This window comes from Salvia splendens, chromosome 13 (genome assembly GCF_004379255.2).
Source record: "Salvia splendens isolate huo1 chromosome 13, SspV2, whole genome shotgun sequence".
Lineage (NCBI taxonomy): Eukaryota > Viridiplantae > Streptophyta > Magnoliopsida > Lamiales > Lamiaceae > Salvia > Salvia splendens.
Window position 1 is genome coordinate 32782578 of NC_056044.1, and position 22841 is coordinate 32805418.

Sequence of the window (22841 nt, forward strand, 5' to 3'; positions counted from 1 at the left end):
GTGTGTGTGTGTGTGTATAGTGTTACATAAATGAAATTCTTTTATCAATAATACTTCAAAATTTGACATTCTACAATACAAAATATAATAATTTACGTGGTAATATTAAAATTTTATTAAAATTAGCTATAAAGAGTCCAAACAAATTAGAAATACAAAAACAATTTCGTCACTATCATTTATGAGTAGTTGCATACGCTACTTCACACGCCAACCACACTGTCGATTTTTTTCTTTGTCTCTTATTTAAGTACTAATCACAGGTCACTTTTATCGTTTTTTTGTAATTAAGTACAATTATACAATTTTATAATTCAAAACTACTCCCTCCGTCCCACATAATTTGACCCAGTTTTCCATTTAGGGTCGTCCCACATAATTTGACCCATTTTACTTTTACTATTTTTGGTAGTGGACCCCACATTCCACTAACTCATTTATACTCACATTTAATTATAAAACTAATATATAAAAGTGGGACTCACATTCCACTAACTTTTTCAACTCACTTTTCATTACATTTCTTAAGACCCGTGCCCGGTCAAAGTGTCCCAAATTATGTGGGACGGAGGGAGTATAAGATAATACGAACCTAAATAATTAATGATTTACGAAATCAATCATGCATGTTAAACTAATATTTTGGTGCCGCGGTGCGCATCTCTTTTCTGAAGAGTGTTTTATAATTTATTATAGATGATATGTAAGCTATCGTGTCACTTCAAAATTATAAGTCCATATAATGACAAATTCATAAAACTGTATTTGTGGATAATGAAAGCAAAAGCAATGCAACAGTCATTTTGAAGGGTTAGGACTTAGGACAAAAACTGATGTAGGCTTGTAGCATAGAGTCGGCTATAGATCCAATTACCGAATTTAAGTAATTTTTCAATCCCTCACAGATAGGCGTGGAGTCTGTCAACCATCCTCGATCCTTCTAGATCCAATTACCGAATTTAAGTAATTTTTCAATCCCTCACGGATCGGCGTGGAGTCTGTCAACAACCCTCGATCCTTCTAGATTCGACATTGCATATACATATAATTTAAGATATGAATTGTATACCTCCAAATTAAAATTCCAAAGTTCAATTTTATTCCCACGTTGAAACATATGTTGGTTTGTAAGACGTTTTTTTCTCAAGATTTGAGTCATCCAATTTACCACAACCATTATTTTATTAAAAAAATGATAATAAGACATGTTTTATTTATAATTTTTATGTGTTAGGATATATTTATAAAAATCAAATATTGGTGTGATTTATAACGAAACAAAAACAAAATTGACAAGTATTAAGACTTTTCCTCACTAGGAAATTTATCGGACTCGGGAGTAGTAAATTAGTACTAATAAAAAATAATAAGTACTTTTGGAATAAATTTAGTGCAGAAAAAAGCAGTATAAATATTGACTAACTAAGTACTAATGTTTTTTTAAACATATTATAGTGTTTTGAATTATAGGCTATAGCAAATAAATATAAATAAGATACTATTAATTATATAGATTTACGATCTAATCATTATTATATTAACATTAGTATTGTGTATATTATGTGAAGTGCTATTTAAAAGTGAAAACTTAAATAATTTATTATTTAAATGTAAGTTAATTTTTTATTACTCTATTATGTTTTTCTACTGCAACAATATTCCAATACACTTCTTATTATCGAAATATATTACTATTAGCGAATATAATGTGGAGTATATGCAGTAAATATTCTGATTGGAATATTCCTTTTTTCTAAACAAAATGCTCTCTGCTTCCTCTGATTCCTCCCACTATAAATACACCCCAAACCTCTCTTATATCCCCAAAACACTAATCTAACTGCCTAAAATATCATGTGCGAGAGCCTCAAACAACACTACCAACTCTGCAAAGAGCTCGGCCGCGGCCGATTCGGCGTCGTTTACCGCTGTTTCTCCACCGCCTCCTCCGATTCCTTCGCCTGCAAATCGATCTACAAGCACTCTCTCACCGACGACGCTGACCGGCGCTGCCTCGACGCGGAGCCGAAGATTCTCCACCTCCTCTCCGCGTGCCCTAGCATCCTCCGCCTCCACGACGTCTACGAGGACGACGACTACATCCACCTCATCACCGATCTCTGCGACGGCGGCGATCTATTCGATCGCATCTCGTCCGGCGATCGCCTCTCCGAGCCCGACGCCGCCGCGATTCTGCGCCAATTGATGGCGGCGGTCGCGTTCTGCCACCGGATGGGGGTAGCGCACAGGGATATCAAGCCGGACAACATCCTGTTCGATTCTAGAGGCCGGCTGAAGCTCGCCGACTTCGGATCGGCGGAGCTGTTCGACGTCTCCGAGATGAGCGGCGTGGTTGGAACGCCGTATTACGTCGCGCCGGAGGTGCTGATGGGGAGGGATTACGATGAGAAGGTGGATGTGTGGAGCGCCGGCGTGATTTTGTACATAATGTTGGCCGGCGTGCCGCCGTTCTACGGCGATGGCGCGGCGGAGACGTTTGAGGCGGTGCTTAGGGGGAATTTGAGGTTTCCGTCGAAGATTTTCCGTTCCGTGTCGCCGGAGGCCAAGGATCTGTTGAGGAAGATGATCTGCAGAGATCCTTCTAGAAGGCTCTCCGCTGAGCAAGTCCTCAGTGAGTATTATCTCTCTACATTATAGATCTGTTCAATTTTATGTCAAATTTGAGTTTAATTTTCATTTTGATTGCTAATTTTAGGGCATCCGTGGATCATAAACGGAGGAGAGATGTCACCAATGGCGGAATTGACCTAATTCACTTCTGCTGCTGCTGCACCAATGGATAAACACGATCACCGGAGCTGTACATAGAGGCGGCGGTGGTCGGAAACTTCATGGTGAAGCAGAGGAATAATAATGTTATCTAAGTTCTACTGTATGTTATGCGGCGTAGAAGATGAATCTCTCACCCTTTTTCATCAGAGGCAAATAAATGGCAGATCATCTCTTTGTTTTGGATGAGTGGTGGTTTTGGATCATACTATTTCCTCTTGTGGTGAGAGATTTGAGAATAGTTTGTGGCAAATAATGAATAATGTATGCATCTAAATCTGATTTAGGTGTCGAGTGTCTTCTATTTTCCATGCCTTTGTATTGTTTTTTTGTAATCTGAGATTTGATGGAATAAAGGAGAAACTTTGTTTGATACTTCTTGCCTCTCATTTTTTGGCAATGAAAGATTGCGTTACGGTGTACTCGAATACGAGATCAAAGTTGGGAGGGGATCCCCTGCTGTGCACAGCAGGTGCGGTCCCCTCACTGTACATACACTATTCATTTGTTTAATAATAAAAAAAAATTAATAAAAAAGTGAATAGTGAGGGGACCGCACCTGCTGTGCACAGCAGGGAATCCCCTCCCATCAAAGTTTCTTGTTTTTCAGTGATTTTAATGTTTAATCTTGAGACTACCAAATGTCTTTGTGTATAAATTGAACGAACAATGATGAAAAATGTGCTCTTTTGTTTATGACATTGTTACTTGGGATTTACATCTCTCTTTTGTTTATGAAATTGATACTTCAGATTTGGAAATGATAAATTACTTGGCATTTGAAAATAAATATTAGATCAATTTGGGATTAAATGTCACACTTTTATATTATCTTGAATTAAATGCCAATTTTGACATATCATAAACTTTAAAAAATATGTATGTGATACTCATTTTTATTTAGTACTCCATTTAGTTTAAACGGATATGGCAAAATATTAATGTAGGACATTAATAGTGGATAGAAGAAATAATGTAATTATCTTCGAAAACACAAGGGATTAATTAAAAATCAATGCAAAAATTATAGCTTAATCAATGATTAATGCACAAATTGTTAATACCGTTATATTTTCCAAATTATGCTACATGAATTTACGGTCAAATTGGGTGTTAAAAGGAGAAAAAAAAGTGAGTAAGACGTGACATTTAATGCACAAATTCATTATTCCTAATGTTGACAAAATAAAGTGCCTAACTTGATAAGCAGCCTGGCTATTTTGATAAGATAAGGACATCTAGAATCTTCTTCATAATTCAATTATTTAATTATTTATTTCTGGAATAATGTCTGCTACTTTAATTTTGGCTAACATCTTTAACATTATTTTATTTTCAGTCTTCAAGAGATTCTTCCACCAATTAAGGATGATGCTTAGCTGTTTGAAATTTGAATTTTAGTCAAAAGCATGAATTAGTACTCCACATTTTTCTTGGTTTTATACTAATTGAATTTTCATTGCAACTTGTGGAAAAGAAAAAGCCATGCCCCATGTGACACGGTTGAGGGAATATTATTTAGGATATGCTTTGGACTTTGGAGTATCATATTGAGAAGTTGACCCCATCAACCATCACTTATCACCTTTTCTTCATCGTATTTTCTTACTCTAATGATAATTAATAGTAGTAGTACGTTAATTTACCGTTTATCTCATAGTGATTTGAACTTCGATCAATAAAGTAGTACTCCTTCATTCATCCCAAAAAAGATGTCATATTTATGGAAGCTACAAAATTTTAGCATGTTATATTTTGTGTTAAGAGCATTAGCAATGGTTAGGCCCTCCTATTCCACATCAGCATTTGGCCAAAGGGCATATCTCCCTACAATGGGTCTTCCCATTCCATTTCATTTCCACATCATCACTATTTTGTTTTAATTTTTTTCACTTCTATATCTAATGTGTTATCAAATTAAATAAAATTAAATGCAAAAATATTAATACGCAAAAAAACTAAATGCATTCGTTGTATTACAATATTGAAAAAAAATACAATGAGATGCAAATTTAAATAAAACCATAGAGAGAAAAATTATTAAAAAAATGAGAGCAGAAGAAGATGATGGTGTGGGAAATAGAATAAAGGGATCGAGTATTTATATTAAAAAATATGAAATAAAAAAATCAAAAAAAGAAAAAAGAAAATGGGATCGGCCTAGGCCGTTCCAACGGCCATATGGAAAGGGCCTTTGTTAGGCCTTCTCGCTGCAATGGTTGGCCGATGAGGCCGATGGAGAAGGCCCTCCCATCGGCCAACCATTGCTAATGCTCTAAGTGGAGAGAGATAATATAGTATTTATATTAACGTGAGAGATTATTTAAAAAAAAAAAGAAACATGACATCTTTAGTGTGACAAACTAAAAATGAAAGTGAGACATCTTTTATGGAACGGAGAGAGTAAAAAAGAGCATTTTATTAATTATTGTGTGTCATCTTCCACTTGTCACCCTTTATACTTAAGTGAGTTCTCCAATGGTTCGGACCCGTGAAAAATCATTGGAAAATCGTCGGTTCGGAACCAAAACCTGCGGTTTTGGAACTGGAACCATAACCGTAAAACACACTCGCGGTTCGGTTCCGGTTTGGTAATTTCTAAAGCCGAAACCGACGGTTCCGAACCGTAACCGCCGATTCCGGAACCGTGGGCACCTCTAACAACAGGGGATGTTGTGTTGATCCACACCTTCTATTAATTTCAAATACTTGTATTACTATTTTTTTTCATTTCAGAAATGAATGGTTTGGATCACCACAACATTCCCTAATATGACATTTTGCACAGCAGTGGATCTCATCCCTTACTTACTAAGTTGCAAATGGCAACTAAATATCCCCTTCTATTGATAAAATTAAATTAAAGAAATTTTAAATAAAACAATACGAAATGTTGATTGAACATTACTGAATCTCTACTATAAAATAAGTGATTGCACATGAACATATAGTACATTTTATTTTATAAAATACTAGTATAAATTTAAATATTTAAATAAAAATAATATTATAAATAACTTCTACTCACTTATCTCGCCCAACCTTCCCGTCACATCCTCAGTCCCTCCTCTTTCCCTTCTATATAAAATATAGATATAGAAATATTTTATTTTTAATGAATTATTGACGAACATACTTGATTACTTTTCATTCCGTAAAACAATTATGTTTAGCTCATCATAATATTATGATGAGCTAAAGATCTCGGCCCATTTGGTCAAATTTAGCCCATTTAACATCGCCCCATTACTAAATTGGGCTGAGAGTATATCCAATCACATATAAAGATCTCGGCCCATTTGCAACTCTCCATAATCCATTATCTAATTTTGATCATATTTAGCCCAATTAATGTCGGCCCATTAGTACATTGGGAAGAAACCTCCATAACCATGGCGCTCTCTTTTTCCTTCACCAATTTCTCCTTCAGCATCAATTGGCGTATCGCATCGTCAATTCTCCATGTTTCCATGATAATTTCCGCCGTTTCAATAAACGAAGCAGCGCAGCTCCATCTCAATCCAAACATTTCAATGAATGGCAAGACTCCTCAGTTTCAGAAACCTCCTCCTCCTCCACTCGAATCCATTCAAACCATTCTCCTCTTCACCCCTCTCTCCCAATTCAGAAACCAGCGCTTCTCATTCCGTCGCAAGCAGAGCTCTCCATTTGCTCCAATGCTGCAAGACCTCAATCCATCTCTTCCAAATCCAATCGCACTTGATAACATCCGGCCTCTTCCGCGACTCCTCCTTCGCCGGCCGCCTCCTGAAGCTCTCGTCGAATTTGATCAACGATTTGTGCTACACGCTGCTGATTTTCAAGCGCGTTGAATCTCCCGATGCGTTTTGCGTCAATACCGTTATAAAACAGTATTCCTGCAGCAGTTATTATGAAAAGGCTGTGGTCTTCTATGTGGAGATGTTGAGAGGCGATGGATTCTACCCCAATGGATTCACGTTTCCGCCATTGATCAGTGCTTGCGCGAAATCGGGGTGTTTGAGCTCGGGGCGAATGTGCCACGGGCACATTGTGAAATTCGGTTTTGACAGTGTTTTACCGGTGCAGAATTCGTTGATTCATTTCTACGCTTGTTGTGGGGTTGTGGATGTCGCGAACAAACTGTTTGTCGAAATGGTTGTTAGAGATTTAGTTTCATGGAACACTGTGATTGATGGTTTTGCGAAGGCTGGTGAAATGGGATTAGCGCATAAGCTGTTCGATGAAATGCCTGAGAGAAATGTGGTCTCGTGGAACGTTGTGATTACCGGGTATTTGAAACTTCGGAGTCCGGGGAATTCGTTGAAATTGTTCAGAGAAATGATGGGGCAATATGTAAGGAGTAATGACACTACCATGGTGCAAGTGATCACTGCTTGTGGGAGGTCTAATAGATTGAAGGAAGGGAGATCTGTTCATGGATTTCTCATTAGGTCCTTTTCGAGTTTGAGTTTGATTATAGATACAGCTACGATTGATATGTATAGCAAATGTGGTAAGGTCGATTCGGCTCGACTGGTTTTTGAGAGTATGCCGAGGAAGAATTCTGTTTCTTGGAATGCAATAGTTTTAGGGTACTGCATTCACGGCAATCCAGTCGAGGGACTTAGTCTATTCGCAGAAATGCTCGTTGAAATTAGGGGAAACGATAGGTTAGCTGCAGATGAACTTACCTTCATTGGAGTTTTATGCGCTTGTGCGCGCCTTGGGCTGTTGGAAGACGGGAGAAATTACTTCTCCCAGATGACCGATGATTTCGGCATCAAACCTAATTTTGGTCACTACTGGTGCATGGCTAATCTGATGGCCAATGTAGGTCTAACGGAGGAGGCAGTGAGTGTTTTGAAGAACATTCCGATTGATGAGGGAATGTCTCAAGAATCCTCAACGTGGGCGGGGCTGTTTGCCTCGTGTCGTTTTGAAGGGGACATGGCGATGGGAGAGCAGACAGCCAAAGACTTGATCGAGCAAGATCCTCATAGCTCCTCCGGTTACAATATTCTGGTTAATGTTTATGCTGCAGCAGGGAAGTGGGAAGATGTTGCTAGGGTTAAGGAGATGATGAGAGAGAGGGGAATTCAGAAGGCTCCTTGTTTTAGCCTTAAAGAGTTAAAGGAAATTGTTGAGCAACGTTGAAAATGGCACGAGTAGGCTGTACGTATTGCTCAATACTGCATTGGCTTGAGCTCGTGGTTCAGGGAAAGAGAGCTAGGTAGACACACTCTTGATTGTGATTTTTTGATGGTAGAGATTTGAGAGCCAAATTTTATGCCAATGTCACATAAATAGATTCATGTTTTGATCATTGCTCGTTTTGTTTGTGATTTCCAGCCTAAGCAAATCCATGAAATCAAATACTTCCTTGTCGCTGCTAGAAGGAAGGACGCATGATCTGTGTAAATAAAGGGTTTGCAAGGATGTTGCAAAGTTCGTTGCTCCAAGTATCTTTACGCATTCGACTCTGAGAAGCTGAAGCAATCTCTCCCAACAGGTAACCCCTTGCTATCTATCTCCAGTCTTTTCCAAACTCACATATGATTTGATATTTATGTACTCTGATGGTTACTCACTAAGTTTCTCGATATTTTTGTCGAATTTTGATTGCGGGCTTTGCATCTGACACCGTCGTTTTTTGATAGGTTCGATCGCCCCTGAAATCATGGGTTGAAACTGCACTTCTCTTTCAGTTGTTGGGTTTACTCGACTTCTGCATTGTTTTCCTTTAGGATACTATGGTAAGTGATTTTGAAGCCATGGAGCATAAATTTTGAGTTGTTTGTTAGGGCACCCGCAACGCATGCCGCCGGCGTTCCGCGTGCCGTTCCGCCGGAACGGTTTCGCCGCGGAACGCGTTGCGGCACACCGTTCCGCTCCCATTTCGTTCCCATTCCGTTCCGCGTGCCGACGGCACGGAACGCGGCACGGCTTGTGCCGCCACGCGCTCGGGCGACGTGGCGCTCCCCGCTTCGTGCGTGCTTCCCACTCGCCGGCCCGCGAGTGGGACACGTCAGCGATGACGCAATAATTATTTTTTTTAAAAAATATATTTTTATAATTTTTTTAAACGGTCATATTACCGTTTTTTTAACTTTTTTTTATTTTTATTTTTATTTTATTATTCTATAAATACACCTAATTTATTACATTTCACACACAACTACACATCTACTCTTCCTAAACCAACATCAATTCCTCTCCAATTTTCTATTTCAATCTCCTTCACAAAATGTCCGGCGACGGGAATTACGGCGGTGGCGGCTCCGGTGGGTGGGATCTCAACGCGTTCGGCGATTGGGAGACCATGTACAACACACTAGGTGGTTCCGGGTCGTTGACGCCGGGCACCTAGGGGTCGGCGACGCCGGGTGGGTACCAACCACCCACTTTCGATGTGGATGCCTACGCTCGACCACCCGGCTCGCGGCTTTCTCAGGGTTTGTCCCAGATTCGGGAGGATATCCCCGTAGAACCCACCCAGGGAGGAAGCCGAGGCGGTGGAAGCTCTAGGGCTGCGTCTGAGGCACCCGAGGAGGAGGAGGAGGAGGAGGAACTGGAGGATCTGGGCCGACATCCGTACAACAACGAAGAAACTAAGGCGGTGTACACCGCCTGGCTCACCGTCTCGTACGATCCCATCGTCGGGAACCAACAAGCCGCCAAGTGCTTCTGGGAAAAGGTCCGTGATGTCTACCACCAGACTAAGCCGAAAGGGGCCCGGAAGCGCAAATATACAATGCTCCATGCTCACTTTGGCCGAGTCGACGCACAGGTCAAAAAATTTTGCGGCATCTACTCGGCCGAAGCGACGAACTACCAAAGCGGAGCTTCGGGCGCCGACATTCTGAGGGCGGCTTTGCGCGTCTTCTACCAGGACACCGGTCTACAGTTCAAATATGTTGATATTTGGCAGCTCGTCAAGGACGAGGAAAGGTGGGCCGGCGGTGTCCGCTCGAGCTCGGGCTCAACCTCAAAGCGCACGAAGCACACGGCGAGCGGCTACTACTCGTCTGGTGACACCGGTGAGGCCAGCGAGGGTGAACCGCAGGTGTTTGGGGGTACGGGGGATCCAACGCCCGACGAATACGGGGGATCCAGCCGTGGGCGCCGTCGGCCGCAAGGGACGAAGGCGGCTAGAGCGAGGAAGGGCCGAGGCGAATCAAGCCAGTCGGCCTCGGGATCGGGCTCGCGGGGAGGCTCGGACACACTTAAGGTGGCGTACATGACCGCCACAATGGCGGACACTTCCCGCTTCTCGTACGCCCAATTCACGGCCTGGTGGAACAGAATTGTGTATATGGCAGCACAACTTGGCCTTCCGACTCCCCCTCAACCTCGACCGCCTCCAGAGGATGATTCGCCGACGGAGTAGTTTTTTTATTTTCCCACGTTTAATTGTTTGTTTTTAATTTTGTGTTTTTTATGTTTTTAGGATTTTAATTGTGTGTTTTTTTTTGTTTTTTTTTTTAAGTTTAAGTTGAATTTTTTTTTAATGTTGTGTGTTTTTTAATAAAGTGTGTTTGTTTTTTTATTAAAGTGTGTTTATTTAAATTGAATTGGGTTGGAAATTAAAAAAAATGAAATTGAATGAATAGTAATTTAAGGAACGGTTAAGGAACGGTTAAGGAACGAAGGGTTGCAGGTTCCATTTCTTAGTTAAGGAATGGAGTAAAAAAGTACAGTGGGGCCCTCAAATAGTGGTTTAAGGCACGGTATAAGAACGGTATAGGAACAGCGTTGTGGATGGCCTTATCAATTGAATTAATCTCTCTAAATTTGTGGTTTAGTTATTCAGAGTATATCAATCGATTGTATTAAAACGGAATCTAGTTATCTGTAGCTCTCAATCTATATGACTATTTTTTCATAATTCCAAAAATAAAATTAAAAAAACACAAAAAGATGTAGGTAGTAATCGAATGGTTTGGCTTTGCCCACATATACCACTCTTTCTCTGAACATAAACATTCCTCCTCAGCCAAATAGATCAAACAATATCCATCACTGTCCAAATTCCACACAAATTCACCGTCGCGATGCTGGTTTCAGTGCTGATGAAGTTCCTTTACACGCCGCCGGTGAGCGTGGTGATAACGGCGATGTCGGTGATGAATGTGCTGTCGATGAGCAACGCGGGGTGGATGGAGGTGAAGGGGAAGAATATGCAGTACTCGAAGCTGCTGCGCGTGGACGACGACAAGGCGAAGGAGAAGCCTAGAGTTTCCGGAAAAGTAGGGATGATCGCGGTCTACACGCCGGCGTTTTTGGCCGGAGTTTTCTCTCTCGTCGCCTTCCCTCTCGGAGATCTGCGGTTCACGCTGCTCCGTGGTGCTATCACCACACATTTCTTCAAGCGACTCGTTGAGGTACGAAATAAATCCTCTTTTTATATAGTTTGATTGCTTAAAATTCTAAATTTAACATTTTTGTTTTGTTTTACGACTCTTTTTTCATAATTCACTAGTTTATTATATTATATAATCATAATATAATAATCATTTAAAATAAAAATTTTGATTGGCCCCACAATGTTTGGAAATGAAATATTAGATCACAAAATTTAATTTTTCTCAACCGTCTTATTGTGTACAAAATGAAATCTTTTGTGATGTTCAAAATGATAATAGTCGCACTTTGAGTATCACCAAAAGACCACTTTTTATATAAGGATTAAGGATTAGGAAAATTTGTAATTTTGTGATTTAATGTTTCGTTTTTAAGCTTTATGAGATTCATCGAAATTTGATTAAAATTTGTGACTTAAATTTTATTATCACTAAATTAATGTATAAAAATGATACTCTCATTATAATATTTTTTTCCCACTCGTATCCTTATTGTACTTGTTACATATACTCTCTTAAACTCTACTAAGTCAAAGTAATACTAGTAAATTGAGGCTATAGTTATATAGTAGTAAGAGGCATCACAAATTCAAAATTCATTTGCTCTATCATATTTAAAGACATGGCTGTTGAAATATTTTATGTCGACATGAAAATTAAAATTCATAACGTAAAAATTTATTGCACATCACGGGTCCAAAACCGCCTAAAATAAACTTTGGAAACAGCTAATACAGTATATATATACTTTGGAGTATTACAAAAATAAATGACAAAAGACAAATTTTTGGAACGTGTGTTTTGGAGATAGAAACTTCCTACTATTTCCTAAGCAATACAAAAGATGAATTCTTGTGCATACATGTTCTTAATAGTTGAGGAGATAACGTTTGAATTTATAACTATACTTACCAACCACAAAAAATAATTAATTACTACTAAGTACAAATTAAGTTATGGCTTCTACCATTGCACATATGTCTGCACATCATTATTCTCTTCAATTTCGAAAGCTCTTGAAATCTATGATTTTGTTTAAAGAACTATTTTCAATTCTCCGATAGGTTCTATTCGTTCACAAATACAGTGCAATGATGGAAACCGAAGCCATGTTCGTCATCTCCACGGGCTACTTCCTCTCCTCAGCAACCATGATCTACACTCAACAACTAATGCTACAACTCCAAGAGCCTTCTATCGATCTCAAATACATAGGAGTGGCATTATTTTTAGTGGGAATTGGTGGGAATTTCTACCACCATTTTATTCTATCAAAATTGAGAAGCAAAGGTGAAAAACAGTACAAAATTCCACAAGATGGCCTCTTCTCTCTAGTGATATGCCCCCACTATTTATTCGAAATCATTGGTTTTTGGGGAATTTCTTGCATTTCACAGACAATTTTTTCGGTTAGTGTTGGTTTGAGCACAACCTTTTATTTGATGGGTAGGAGTTATGCCACTAGAAGATGGTATCAATCCAAATTTGAGGATTTTCCTAAAGATGTGAAGGCTTTGATTCCTTTCATATTTTAATATACGAGTATATGTTGATTTGTTCGTCCATTACTTTTCTTATGTAAGATATTCAGATTGATCATTTTGCTTTTGTCATTTATTGATTTCAATATTGTTTCTATTTTTTAATAAATGAATAGAAATTTAAAGGATGTGTTATGATGGATTCGAATTCGAGACTTCTGACATCAGACATTAACTGCAATACCACAAGGCCAACTCGCATATTATTCTACTGTTCGCCAGTTTTTGCTCTCATCATTTCTTTTACTCATGGGCATTATGTATGGTCCTATTTCAACATTCTTGTATTTTAGGAACATCGTAAGATATTCCCTAAGATTCTCCAATGATTAATAATTTGTTTTTAATTATGACTGATTAACAACGGATCTCTAACGGGCCTTGGCGTGAAGTGAACACGCCAAAAATTCCAATGACATTACCCAGGAATTTACTAATATACCACTTTTACGGACTCAATTCCCACATTAGTTATGAGAACAACTAATGTGATGTGGGGTATATAGACTAAATGAGCTCTCTCTCCTAACAAGCTCGTCTTTTGGGATGGGTTCTCCTGTTTGGTATGTATAATTTGCTTACATAAGACGACAACTCACCAACAATAGTCGTCATCGATAATTCGTCCAGAAAATTTATCGACAAACTAAATCTATGCATTCCTTCTACCAACTTATATCTTGAAACTAGTTATTTTTATTCAATAGCCTTGCTTTTCTGCCTACACCTCTCTCTCTTTTTCTCTATAAATACTTCCCTCCTCAGCCAAAATATGAAACACTCTCCCTAAATTCCCTTCCAACACAAAATCTCCGCAGCGATGGTCTTCTCAATGCTGCTAAATTTCCTCTACCCGCCGCCGGCGAGCGCGGTGATAACCGCGATTTCGGCGATCTGTTTGCTGGCGATGATCAACGGGGGGTGGATGGAGGTGAAGGGGAAGAATATGCAGTACTCGAAGCTATTGCGCGTGGACGACACGACGAAGGAGAAACCTAAAGTTTCCGTCAAATTAGGGATGATCGGAGCCTACACGCCGGCGTTTTTGGCCGGAGTTTTCTCTCTCCTCGCCTTCCCCATCGGAGATCTGCGGTTCGCGCTGCTCCGCGCGGCTATCACCCTGCATTTCTTCAAACGACTCCTTGAGGTAATTAATTTTTTTTTCTATTTTTTTGCTTATCCATGTGCACTGTTACATTAGGGAATTTAGTAGTATAATAAACATTGAATAAAATCTAACTAATCTTATTTGAATATATTTTTCACTTACTAAATTGCATCTAGTATACTACATCTACACTAGTGATTACGAAGCATTTAATTTGAAATATTTATGATGAATTCAGAAATTGTTTCCAATTTGATTTGAGTATAATATCCAATAGAATGTTTTACACGTGTAGGGATTAATTTAAACGAGATTTATTTATTTTAATTATTGTGGAAGGATAAACGTATAGCATTATTAATGCATTTTAAATTGATTAACGTATTGTACATTTACCCTTCTGGAATAATTTTAAATTAAACATCTGGAAATTTAGGAAGAGAAAAATTTTTTTATTGTATGTTGTCACTTAACTCACTTTATCTGTTTATCATAAATCTTTCGAATCAAAACCTTTTAAATCATACTCCTAATTTATGGCAATTTAATACAGGAATAATGATTTATAATAAATCGGTCCAATTCAATTTTAAAAAATTATGTCATTATTTACTTGTAGTGTTACAATTTATCTATGTTTATCTTTCTGCCATTGGTAGATTGTCAAATAGTTTTTCCTTGGATTTGCAATGTAGACGCGATTTTCAAAATATTTTTATTCGGCTTAAATCATTCATATTTTATAAATATCTGGTACATTATAATTAGGGATTTCATGTAGGTTGTGTAATTAATATTATTTGAGATAGGAAGTTCTAGTTCCTAACAAGTAGACAGGCTTCATTTTCAATTCCTGCCTCCTCTATATGTTTAATAATTAGACATTTCATGTATTTTCATTTCATGCCTCCACGATAGTATATGTTAAATAATTAGGTATATTTCATGTAGGTTGTGTAAATTAATAATCTCGAATTTATACCAACGCACCACATAAATATACATTAATATGAAAAGACTGTTGCAGTCCCAAAACATAATTGCTACTACTATAACTAGTTACTTCTATTCTTACTTATATTCAATATATAATGTCTTCCATATTTAAAAACTCTACAAAAAAAAGTCTTGTGTTATGGACTCAATTCCCACATCGGTTGTGAGAACAACTGATGTGGGGTATATAGACTAAATGTGCTCTCTCTCCTAACATGCTAGTCTTTTGGGATGAGTTCTCATGTTTGGTCTGTATCAATTGGTGCTTTCATTGAGAGCCCAAACGGCTCGGAGTGGTGGCCGGGCAATGAACTCGCCGTGACCAACGAGTGCGTTTGGGACCGCTCGGAGTGGTGACCCACGGAGTGGTGGCCGGGCAAAGAATCCGTCGTGACCAACGTGGCCGTGACCAACGAGAACTCGGAGTAGTGGCCTGGCAAAGAACCAGCCGTGACCAACGTGGCCGTGACCAACGAGGACGTTGACCCTTAAAGGAGGGTCGAATGTTACGGACTCAATTCTCACATCGCTTGTGAGAACAACTGATGTGGGGTATATAGACTAAATGAGCCTCACAACCGATGTGGGGTATATAGACTAAATGAGCTCTCTCTATTCTAACAGGCTAGTCTCTCATGTTTGGTCTGTATCGTATTGGTTCATAAATTTAGGTGCATTATTCTTTTCAATTTCGAAAACTTACATATATTGTTCATTCGCTAAAGAACTATTTTAAATTTTTCGATAGGTTCTATTCGTTCACAAAATGAGTGCGATGATGGAAATCGAAGCCATGTTCGTCATCTCCACGAGCTACTTCCTCTCCTCGGCAGCCATGATCTACACTCAACAACTAATGCTACAACTCCAAGAGCCACCTATTGATCTCAAATACATTGGAGTCACATTATTTTTGGTGGGAATTGGTGGTAATTTCTACCACCATTTTCTTCTATCAAAACTGAGAAATAAAGGTGAAAAACAATACAAAATCCCACAAGGAGGCCTCTTCTCCCTAGTGATATGCCCACACTACTTATTCGAAATCATTGGATTTTGGGGGATTTCTTGCATTTCACAAACCGTTTTTTCGGTTTGTGTTGGTTTGGGCACAACCTTTTATTTGATGGGTAGGAGCTATGCCACTAGCAGATGGTATCAATCCAAATTTGAGGATTTTCCTAAAGATGTGAAGGCTTTAATTCCATTTGTATTCTAAGAGACGAGTATACGTCTCTTGAAATAATTTGAGCGATATCATAGGATGGACGGACGGAAAGAATTCACATAGATACATTGATTTTGTGCTCCTCTTTTGCTCTTGTTTTTAGGTATTAGTCTGTTGCTTTTCTTTTGTAATAGTATCAATCAAAACATTATCAGATTTAATATCTCTATGAATCACAGGTGTATTCAAAGAATGCAACACAGCTTTAGCAATCTGCAAAGCCAATTTGATCCTCCTCCGGCCTCCCCCAATTTGGGGGCCGTGAGGTGGAATGCAAAACATCAAAAAGTGTACCGTTGCTCATGAATTCGACCACCAAAAGGCGATCTTGGGAGGGATTCTTGGTGAATCCGACGAGATTGACCAATCTAGGGCTCTGCAGCTTGGACAAGATGTCGAATTCGGTGGAATTCTCGGGCAGTCTGTGAGGGGACGAGGCGGCCGCCGCGGAGGACGCCTTTGTAGATGAGGCCGTGGCTGCCCCGGCCGAGGAGAGTGGCGACGGAGAAGTTGTCGGTGGCCAATTCGAGATCTTTGTAGTTGAATTCTTGGAGTTTGATGGGATTGGGGGTTGAGGTGAGGTGGGAATCGACGATGGAGATGGAGGATTTTGCTTTAAATTTAAATATTATTGATTTTAATATTTTTATTTAGTCACGGATTAGTCACGGAACAGTTTCTCCCAATTAGTGATGGATTAGTGACGGATTTGTGACCCGGTAATTAAAACCGTGACGGTTCCGTCCAAAATGGACCAAATGTGACCCATTTTTATTTGTGAGAGACCGAATAATTCAAAAGATAATGTTATGGATCAAAATCAAAAAATCGCTATATGTTAAGGATCAAAAAGGGACTTTAGTCTTAATATTATTGTTCATTCTATATGAGTTTGTTTTGTACAAGTACAACAATACTACTACAAAACACACCAGAAAGTCTACAGCCTAGTCCATCAAAAAGAAATAAGCAGGCCCAAGTGGCCCAATAAATCCACCCAAAACATTGAACCTCACATGCTTAAATTCCAAAAATTTATAAGCAGGCCCAAACGACCCAATAAATCCTCCCAAAACATTGAACATCATGCTTAAATTCTTATGGTATATAATTATGTATAGAATGAAAAAAAGGAAAAAATGGTGAAATAAAAAAACAAGTAGTTCTATTGCATTCAATTGGACAGTTGGTAATAAAGTTGCAATTTTTATTTGTTTTATTTATTGTGAAAAATGGTTATTTCAATTTATTGTAGAACTGATTTACCTTTTGAGATAGAAATTTATTAACCTTTTTTGATATATTTAAGTGGATTTATTTTTATCTTTATAAAATGTGATGTGTGGCAACTGTCCACATCTTTGATCATGCATTTAATTTAATACTTTGGTAGTATAGACAGGGAAATAAATATCAAGGAGTAATGAAGCATGTGATGAACATAAATATTACCACAAGATAATATCACAATTTATTAAATTCCTCACTCAAACCTAATTAAAAAAATAGAAAAAACAATAGTTCTCCTCTTAACAATTACTTTTGCATAGGAAAGACAAGCTAGCTTCAAATAGAGCAAAAACAAATTGAAACACAAGGCAAAAAAAGAAGAAAATCCAATCGCAAACTAAAACATTTGGTGAGATCATGTCTGAGAATCCATGGCTAAGATGGTGCTGAGATTCATGGGGTTCATGTAGTTCAAGTCTCCAGTCAAGATTTGCTGCACAATGATTCTGTTTGCTCTCTCAGAGGGATGGAATGGGTCCCAAAATGCATACACATCTCTGTTAGGGCACAGGTTGGAGAGCGGTGTGCATAGTCCTATCCCGTTGTATCGTCCCTGACCGCAGCACGCGACCTTCGATGTCACAAACCCTAGCCGAGAAAACGCGTAATTAATTAGTACGTGTTCGTGTCATGTTTTCGTGTGCGTATGTGAGAGAGGGGGAGAGAGAAATATATATATACCGAATGCTTGGGGGTTGTTGATGAAGTCGTAGTGAGTGAGTTGTGTGTTGGCGGCGACGAAGATGTCGCCGCCGAGCTCAGAGTTGAGGGAGAGGAGCATTTGGGTGAGCTGTGGGTTGAAGAGGCCAGCGGCACGTTGAAGTTCGGCCGAGCACTCGCCATTCCGGCTGCGCTGGGCCAGTTCGGCCGGGACGCACCCGAGTGGGCCGGTCCCGGTCACTAGGACCTTACGGGCGCCTAGGCCGTGAAGTCTCTGCATAGTCAATTTAATTTATTAGACTCGATTTAGGAGGCGTTAGAATGTGAAGTCACTAAACCCTAAATTAGACTCGACTTAGAAGGTGTTGGGTTGGGACGTCGCGAGTCCACCCTAAATCAGACTCGATTTAGAAGGCGTTGGATCGCGATGTCCCGAGACCCTAAATCTGACTCGATTTAGAAGGCGTTGGATGAAATATCATTAAATGACTAAAATTGACCATTAAGATTAGGTAAAGTTAATTTTGTTGACTAAGTGGATCTATGTTTTTTATTGAAGAATTCAAAATATTCAAATTATTATATGAATTTATTAGGAAGTAGATAGTTTACATTTATTCCCTTATTCAATGATAGTAAAGACGACCACCAACATTTTGTACCTTGAGAAGGACTTATCTTTAGCCCATTAATTAACTACAATAATTTTATTTCACGTCTATGTCTACATTTTAAATAAATGCACTTTTCTCGACAGCAAATAGTATTATGTTTTATCATGTCACACCAGTTCCATTTTTATCAAAACATGTCAAGTACAATAGTTATTTTAAATAGGGTTTGACATGAAAATGGTCTTGAAAGCAAAATTAGGGCTTTTCAATACTAAATTCAAGATTATCTTTTTTAATACCAATTTAAGATATTTGTTTGTTTTATTTGCCAGCAAAAATCAAGTCCAATCTAATGAGAACCAAGAAATGAATGATGAGCGACAAATACTCATAAAGTCGGGAGTTTACCTTCAGAACCTTGCGATACTCGGAGATAATGAAGGGAACGTAGTTCTGAAGAGTATATTGGCGCGACCGGGCGGAAAATGGTACCAAATAATAGTTGTTAACAAAATCATTTCCTCCCAAAGTAATTAGGACCAAAGCTTGATTTACTAGTCTCTGAGCCTCAACTGGTCCAATTATTTGACTCACTCTTGATTGATATTGTTGAAAATATTGCAATTGTTGCCCAATTCTAATTATATTCACCTGTGGAATTTTGCATACAAATTTCTATAAATTAATAATCAATAAAAAAAGATAACAGATATGTAAATTACAAAATTTGGTAATGATATCATGATCTTAATTCCATATTTGAAAATAGAATATTAAATTATTATGTTCAGTTTTTTCTTTATTATTTGGATGCTCAAAATAGTAATTCTAGTACTATGAAATATGTACTCCATTTATTTTCATCATAAATACATCTGTCTGGTTTTAAATTTTGTGACACGTTTTCATACCTACTAAACACTTAATGCTCTGTGACACTTAAATGTGAATGTATTTAAATATTTTCTATATATAGCATTCCAAAATGAGATGCACTTCTCGAATCCATGGATACATAATAGCAAAATTAGTGATTCAAATGTGGTCTTTTTTCTCACTTTTAAACTAACATTACAAACAAAAAATATTTCCTAACTCAGGAAAATAAAACCAAATAGATCTATATATGTAGGCTTTTCCAAATTTATATATACACTTTTTACAGAAAAACTAAGAAAATGTCACAAAATAAGTGAAGAAACTGAAATACAAACAAGAAACTGAAAACGATAATCAATAAATTTAATTAATTTGTGAAAGTAGTAATTCTTTATAAACATTAATGTCCAACTGATAATAGCACTTCTAATGAAGAATGTAATATTATATATGAATCTTGAATGATCTCTTGAAATTAATCTAAAAATACAAGCATAAATATACTTATAAATTTAGAAAATTAATTAAATGTATACTTACAAACTGAACTCCAGTGTCATTGAGAATTCCAACTCCAGCAGAAGCAAAATTTGCTCCAATTAGCAATTTTGATCCACTCATTGATGGACTCAAGTAGGGTAGAGGTGATTCACTTTGACCAATGCTCTGACCTAAATTTAAAAAAATATTTAAAAATTAATTAGTCAAGTCACGTGGTCTAATTAATCTCGTACTTTATTTCGTCATATCAAAAAAATATTAGTAAAAAATTAATCATGTCACGTGGTCTAATCTCGTACTACTTTATTTCGTCAGTTCACGGACTGATACAGTCCGTGAACTAACGAAACGTAGCACGGGGAGGGGTTCGAGACTCAACTGATGAGATCAGGGATGTTGAAGCCGTTGGAGAACCGGCCGGTGGCGCGGCGGCCGGGGTAGTCGATGCCGTAGGGCGGGGCGTCGGCTCGGGCGGTCGTCGCGAGGTAGTTGTTGTTGCCGACGTCCACCAGCGAGTCTCCGAACACGAAGAATGCCCGGGCCTCGACGCGCGTCGTCGCCGTCGAGGCGAGGAGTGCGGCCGAGAGGAGGGCGAAGAGAAGGGCACTAGCCATTGGCTTTGAGCACTCAAGAAAATGCTCAAAATTATTTTTATGGAATTGGTTGAGTGATAAAAGGGAGAATTGGGGAGTATATAAGTAGAGGATTGGAGATCAAAGTGGAAATAATAAAATAAATAAAATAGAAAAAAAAAACAAGTGGTAGTTTTAGTGCATTTAATTGGACAGTTGTGCTTGGGTGGTTAACTTATGATTTCATAAGAAAGGAGCAACCTTGAATTAATTGTTACCATGTTCAAATACAAGTAGCAATAAAATCTTGGTTTTCATGAGGTGGTTGGTAATTATGTTGCAATTTATTTTTTATTTCATAATTTATCTGTTGTGGTAATTTTTTTGGAATCAATTGTACTCATCTCTGATTAAAATTGATTATTTTTGAATTATTTTCTGAATTTATTGTTGGATTAATTTAACTTTTGAGAGAGAAATTTATTAACATTCAAACTATTTAGGTGGAATTTTAAAAATCTATATATAATGTGAGATGTGGGAACTATCTACTATTCCAACTTTTACACACGTCTAGATTAAAGTACGGTTTCAACCTTCATCTTTGACATCATTGCGAATTTTCCGTTTCTTGCTATTTGTGGTTATCTGATAGATGATGATGACATATAATGGCAGGATGTGTGTTATTCCTTTACTTTTGTTTTCTTGTGTTAATCGCGAATTTTCTATTTCTTGCTATTTGTGGTTATCTGACAGATATGAGATTGTCAGACAACGTCAAACTTCATGTTCGTTGCTTTTCTTATATAGTGGTTTTGGAGTGAATGCATGCTTTTGTTTTACTTTGATTAATACTGTCAAGCTCGGGCTTTATTCGTTTAGCTAAAATGCTTCACTAACAAAACTGGATTAAAAATGTAAGAAAATAATTATCAACATTTCTCACCAAGTCTATGAATAATAGCACGGGCTAATAATGGAAAGTAAACTTTTATTCATCATTATAGATTAAACAAACATATAAATTGTGGAGTAGTAATGTTTAATAATTTGATAGTATAAATATTATTAGATGTTTAATAATTAAGGTTACGATTAACATATTTATTACTATATATAGGTCGTTTAATATATATAATTCTTGTGGGTGACGACTGTGCTCCTTTTAATTTGTATTTAATTAATTAGTAGCTAGGTTTATATTATTAACACGATGCATAATCATAAATCCTTAAGCTGCGCTATTGCTTGTAATTATCATGCTATAATTAAAAATTATAGTACTGGTTAATTTATAGACAACACTACATTACTAGGTCTAGTAAAAGTGGGTGTGTGTACTGAATAATTAGCTAGGTGGAATATTTAAATTATAGTAGATTTAATTGAAGATATGTTCACATTGATTAGTTATTGCACTCACTTCTACTTTTCTGCCATCATAGTAATTAATAATGAAATCAAATTATGCAAACCTAACAAGATTAGATTAATATCAGCCACTAGTTTCATTACTATGTAATTGTGATTAATATGCATCAACTTCTAAAAACATTTATACAAAATAAACATAGTATATTAATTTGTTGGGAAAAATGGAGTCTATAAAATTTAATGCTAGTATTACAACTCCTTCCCATGTTAATAAGAATTTCAAATGTCGTTCAAGTTATTATGTGTTCTAACATTTTGGAATTCGCTTTCTTATCTTATTATAAACTTTTCGATTCTTAATATTCATGTCTTGAACTTTAGGCATGTCCTAATGAGACGATCGAAGAGAGTAAAACTATATAAGTGTTACTTTTATCGAACTTCGTTCCTCAAGCAATACAACAATCTATCGATTATAAAAGTTATGAGAGTTTTATGTGAAACCATCTCTATAAATTTCATCCATAATTTCAAAGAAGATAAATATACTAATTTTCTTTGAAATCTACAAATAAACATAAATTCGAGCCGACAATACAACACAAATTATAATGGAAAAGTCTGCAAGGTAGAGTCGAGGTCATTTATGATTTTATTGTTAGAAGTACGAAATATATTAAATAATAGTATACGAGTATGTATTTTTATAAATTCAAATCACATATTTATAATTTATTCTTTTTAATACAAGTTCTGATCCTTTTGTATCTAAAGTCAGGTTCTTCGTCTGTTGATCTGAGTTGGGTCGGATCGAGTTGGGTTTATGAGGTTCAATACTATTTTCGGAGTACAACTTAACGTTCGCTTATTTCATCTACTTCCATCCGGTTTACTGTGTTTTCATATAAGGTCAAAAGATGTGTTTCGTGTAAGATTGTCTATT

At 37.5% G+C, this 22841-nt stretch overlaps 5 protein-coding genes across 6 annotated transcripts; 4 read left to right on the top strand and 1 right to left on the bottom strand.

Annotated features, from left to right (window-relative positions):
* The first annotated feature begins 1812 nt into the window (after positions 1 to 1812).
* Positions 1813 to 3165, top strand: LOC121762890 (phosphoenolpyruvate carboxylase kinase 2-like). The gene is made up of 2 exons (XM_042158907.1): positions 1813 to 2632; positions 2717 to 3165. Exons 1-2 carry the CDS (start codon positions 1855 to 1857, stop codon positions 2770 to 2772), a joined length of 834 nt encoding a protein of 277 aa, XP_042014841.1. The 5' UTR covers positions 1813 to 1854; the 3' UTR covers positions 2773 to 3165.
* Positions 3166 to 6227: 3062 nt separating this feature from the next.
* On the top strand, positions 6228 to 10816 carry LOC121760346 (pentatricopeptide repeat-containing protein At3g51320-like). 2 transcript variants are annotated; one of them, XM_042156029.1, is made up of 4 exons: positions 6228 to 8034; positions 8122 to 8281; positions 8430 to 8525; positions 10766 to 10816. In XM_042156029.1, exon 1 carries the CDS (start codon positions 6328 to 6330, stop codon positions 7924 to 7926), a length of 1599 nt encoding a protein of 532 aa, XP_042011963.1. In that variant the 5' UTR covers positions 6228 to 6327; the 3' UTR covers positions 7927 to 8034; positions 8122 to 8281; positions 8430 to 8525; positions 10766 to 10816. The 2 variants fall into 2 exon arrangements, with proteins under 2 accessions (XP_042011963.1, XP_042011962.1); XM_042156028.1 differs by having other exon boundaries at positions 6228 to 8002.
* On the top strand, positions 10480 to 12808 carry LOC121760348 (3-oxo-5-alpha-steroid 4-dehydrogenase 2-like). Its single transcript, XM_042156030.1, has 2 exons — positions 10480 to 11153; positions 12197 to 12808. Exons 1-2 carry the CDS (start codon positions 10824 to 10826, stop codon positions 12665 to 12667), a joined length of 801 nt encoding a protein of 266 aa, XP_042011964.1. The 5' UTR covers positions 10480 to 10823; the 3' UTR covers positions 12668 to 12808.
* A 664-nt stretch (positions 12809 to 13472) lies between these two features.
* LOC121761477 (very-long-chain enoyl-CoA reductase-like) lies at positions 13473 to 16593 on the top strand. Its single transcript, XM_042157123.1, has 2 exons — positions 13473 to 13820; positions 15526 to 16593. Exons 1-2 carry the CDS (start codon positions 13494 to 13496, stop codon positions 15994 to 15996), a joined length of 798 nt encoding a protein of 265 aa, XP_042013057.1. The 5' UTR covers positions 13473 to 13493; the 3' UTR covers positions 15997 to 16593.
* An 848-nt stretch (positions 16594 to 17441) lies between these two features.
* LOC121763067 (GDSL esterase/lipase At5g33370-like) lies at positions 17442 to 20622 on the bottom strand. Its single transcript, XM_042159128.1, has 5 exons — positions 20329 to 20622; positions 19989 to 20119; positions 18978 to 19220; positions 17977 to 18229; positions 17442 to 17883 (listed from the first exon to the last, which is right to left on the bottom strand). Exons 1-5 carry the CDS (start codon positions 20561 to 20563, stop codon positions 17651 to 17653), a joined length of 1095 nt encoding a protein of 364 aa, XP_042015062.1. The 5' UTR covers positions 20564 to 20622; the 3' UTR covers positions 17442 to 17650.
* Between the last annotated feature and the right edge of the window lie 2219 nt (positions 20623 to 22841).

Bases quoted from the DNA above. Each gene is read 5' to 3' on its own strand.
- LOC121760348 (XM_042156030.1), top strand. From the start codon at position 10,824: ATGCTGGTTTCAGTGCTGATGAAGTTCCTTTACACGCCGCCGGTGAGC. The intron at 11,154-12,196 runs GTACGAAATAAA...ATTCTCCGATAG, and splicing joins TCTTCAAGCGACTCGTTGAG to GTTCTATTCGTTCACAAATA.
- LOC121763067 (XM_042159128.1), bottom strand. From the start codon at position 20,563: ATGGCTAGTGCCCTTCTCTTCGCCCTCCTCTCGGCCGCACTCCTCGCC. The intron at 19,221-19,988 runs GTAAGTATACAT...AAAATTCCACAG, and splicing joins ATGACACTGGAGTTCAGTTT to GTGAATATAATTAGAATTGG. The intron at 18,230-18,977 runs GTAAACTCCCGA...TTGACTATGCAG, and splicing joins AGTATCGCAAGGTTCTGAAG to AGACTTCACGGCCTAGGCGC.
- LOC121762890 (XM_042158907.1), top strand. From the start codon at position 1,855: ATGTGCGAGAGCCTCAAACAACACTACCAACTCTGCAAAGAGCTCGGC. The intron at 2,633-2,716 runs GTGAGTATTATC...TGCTAATTTTAG, and splicing joins CTCCGCTGAGCAAGTCCTCA to GGCATCCGTGGATCATAAAC.
- LOC121761477 (XM_042157123.1), top strand. From the start codon at position 13,494: ATGGTCTTCTCAATGCTGCTAAATTTCCTCTACCCGCCGCCGGCGAGC. The intron at 13,821-15,525 runs GTAATTAATTTT...ATTTTTCGATAG, and splicing joins TCTTCAAACGACTCCTTGAG to GTTCTATTCGTTCACAAAAT.
- LOC121760346 (XM_042156029.1), top strand. From the start codon at position 6,328: ATGGCAAGACTCCTCAGTTTCAGAAACCTCCTCCTCCTCCACTCGAAT.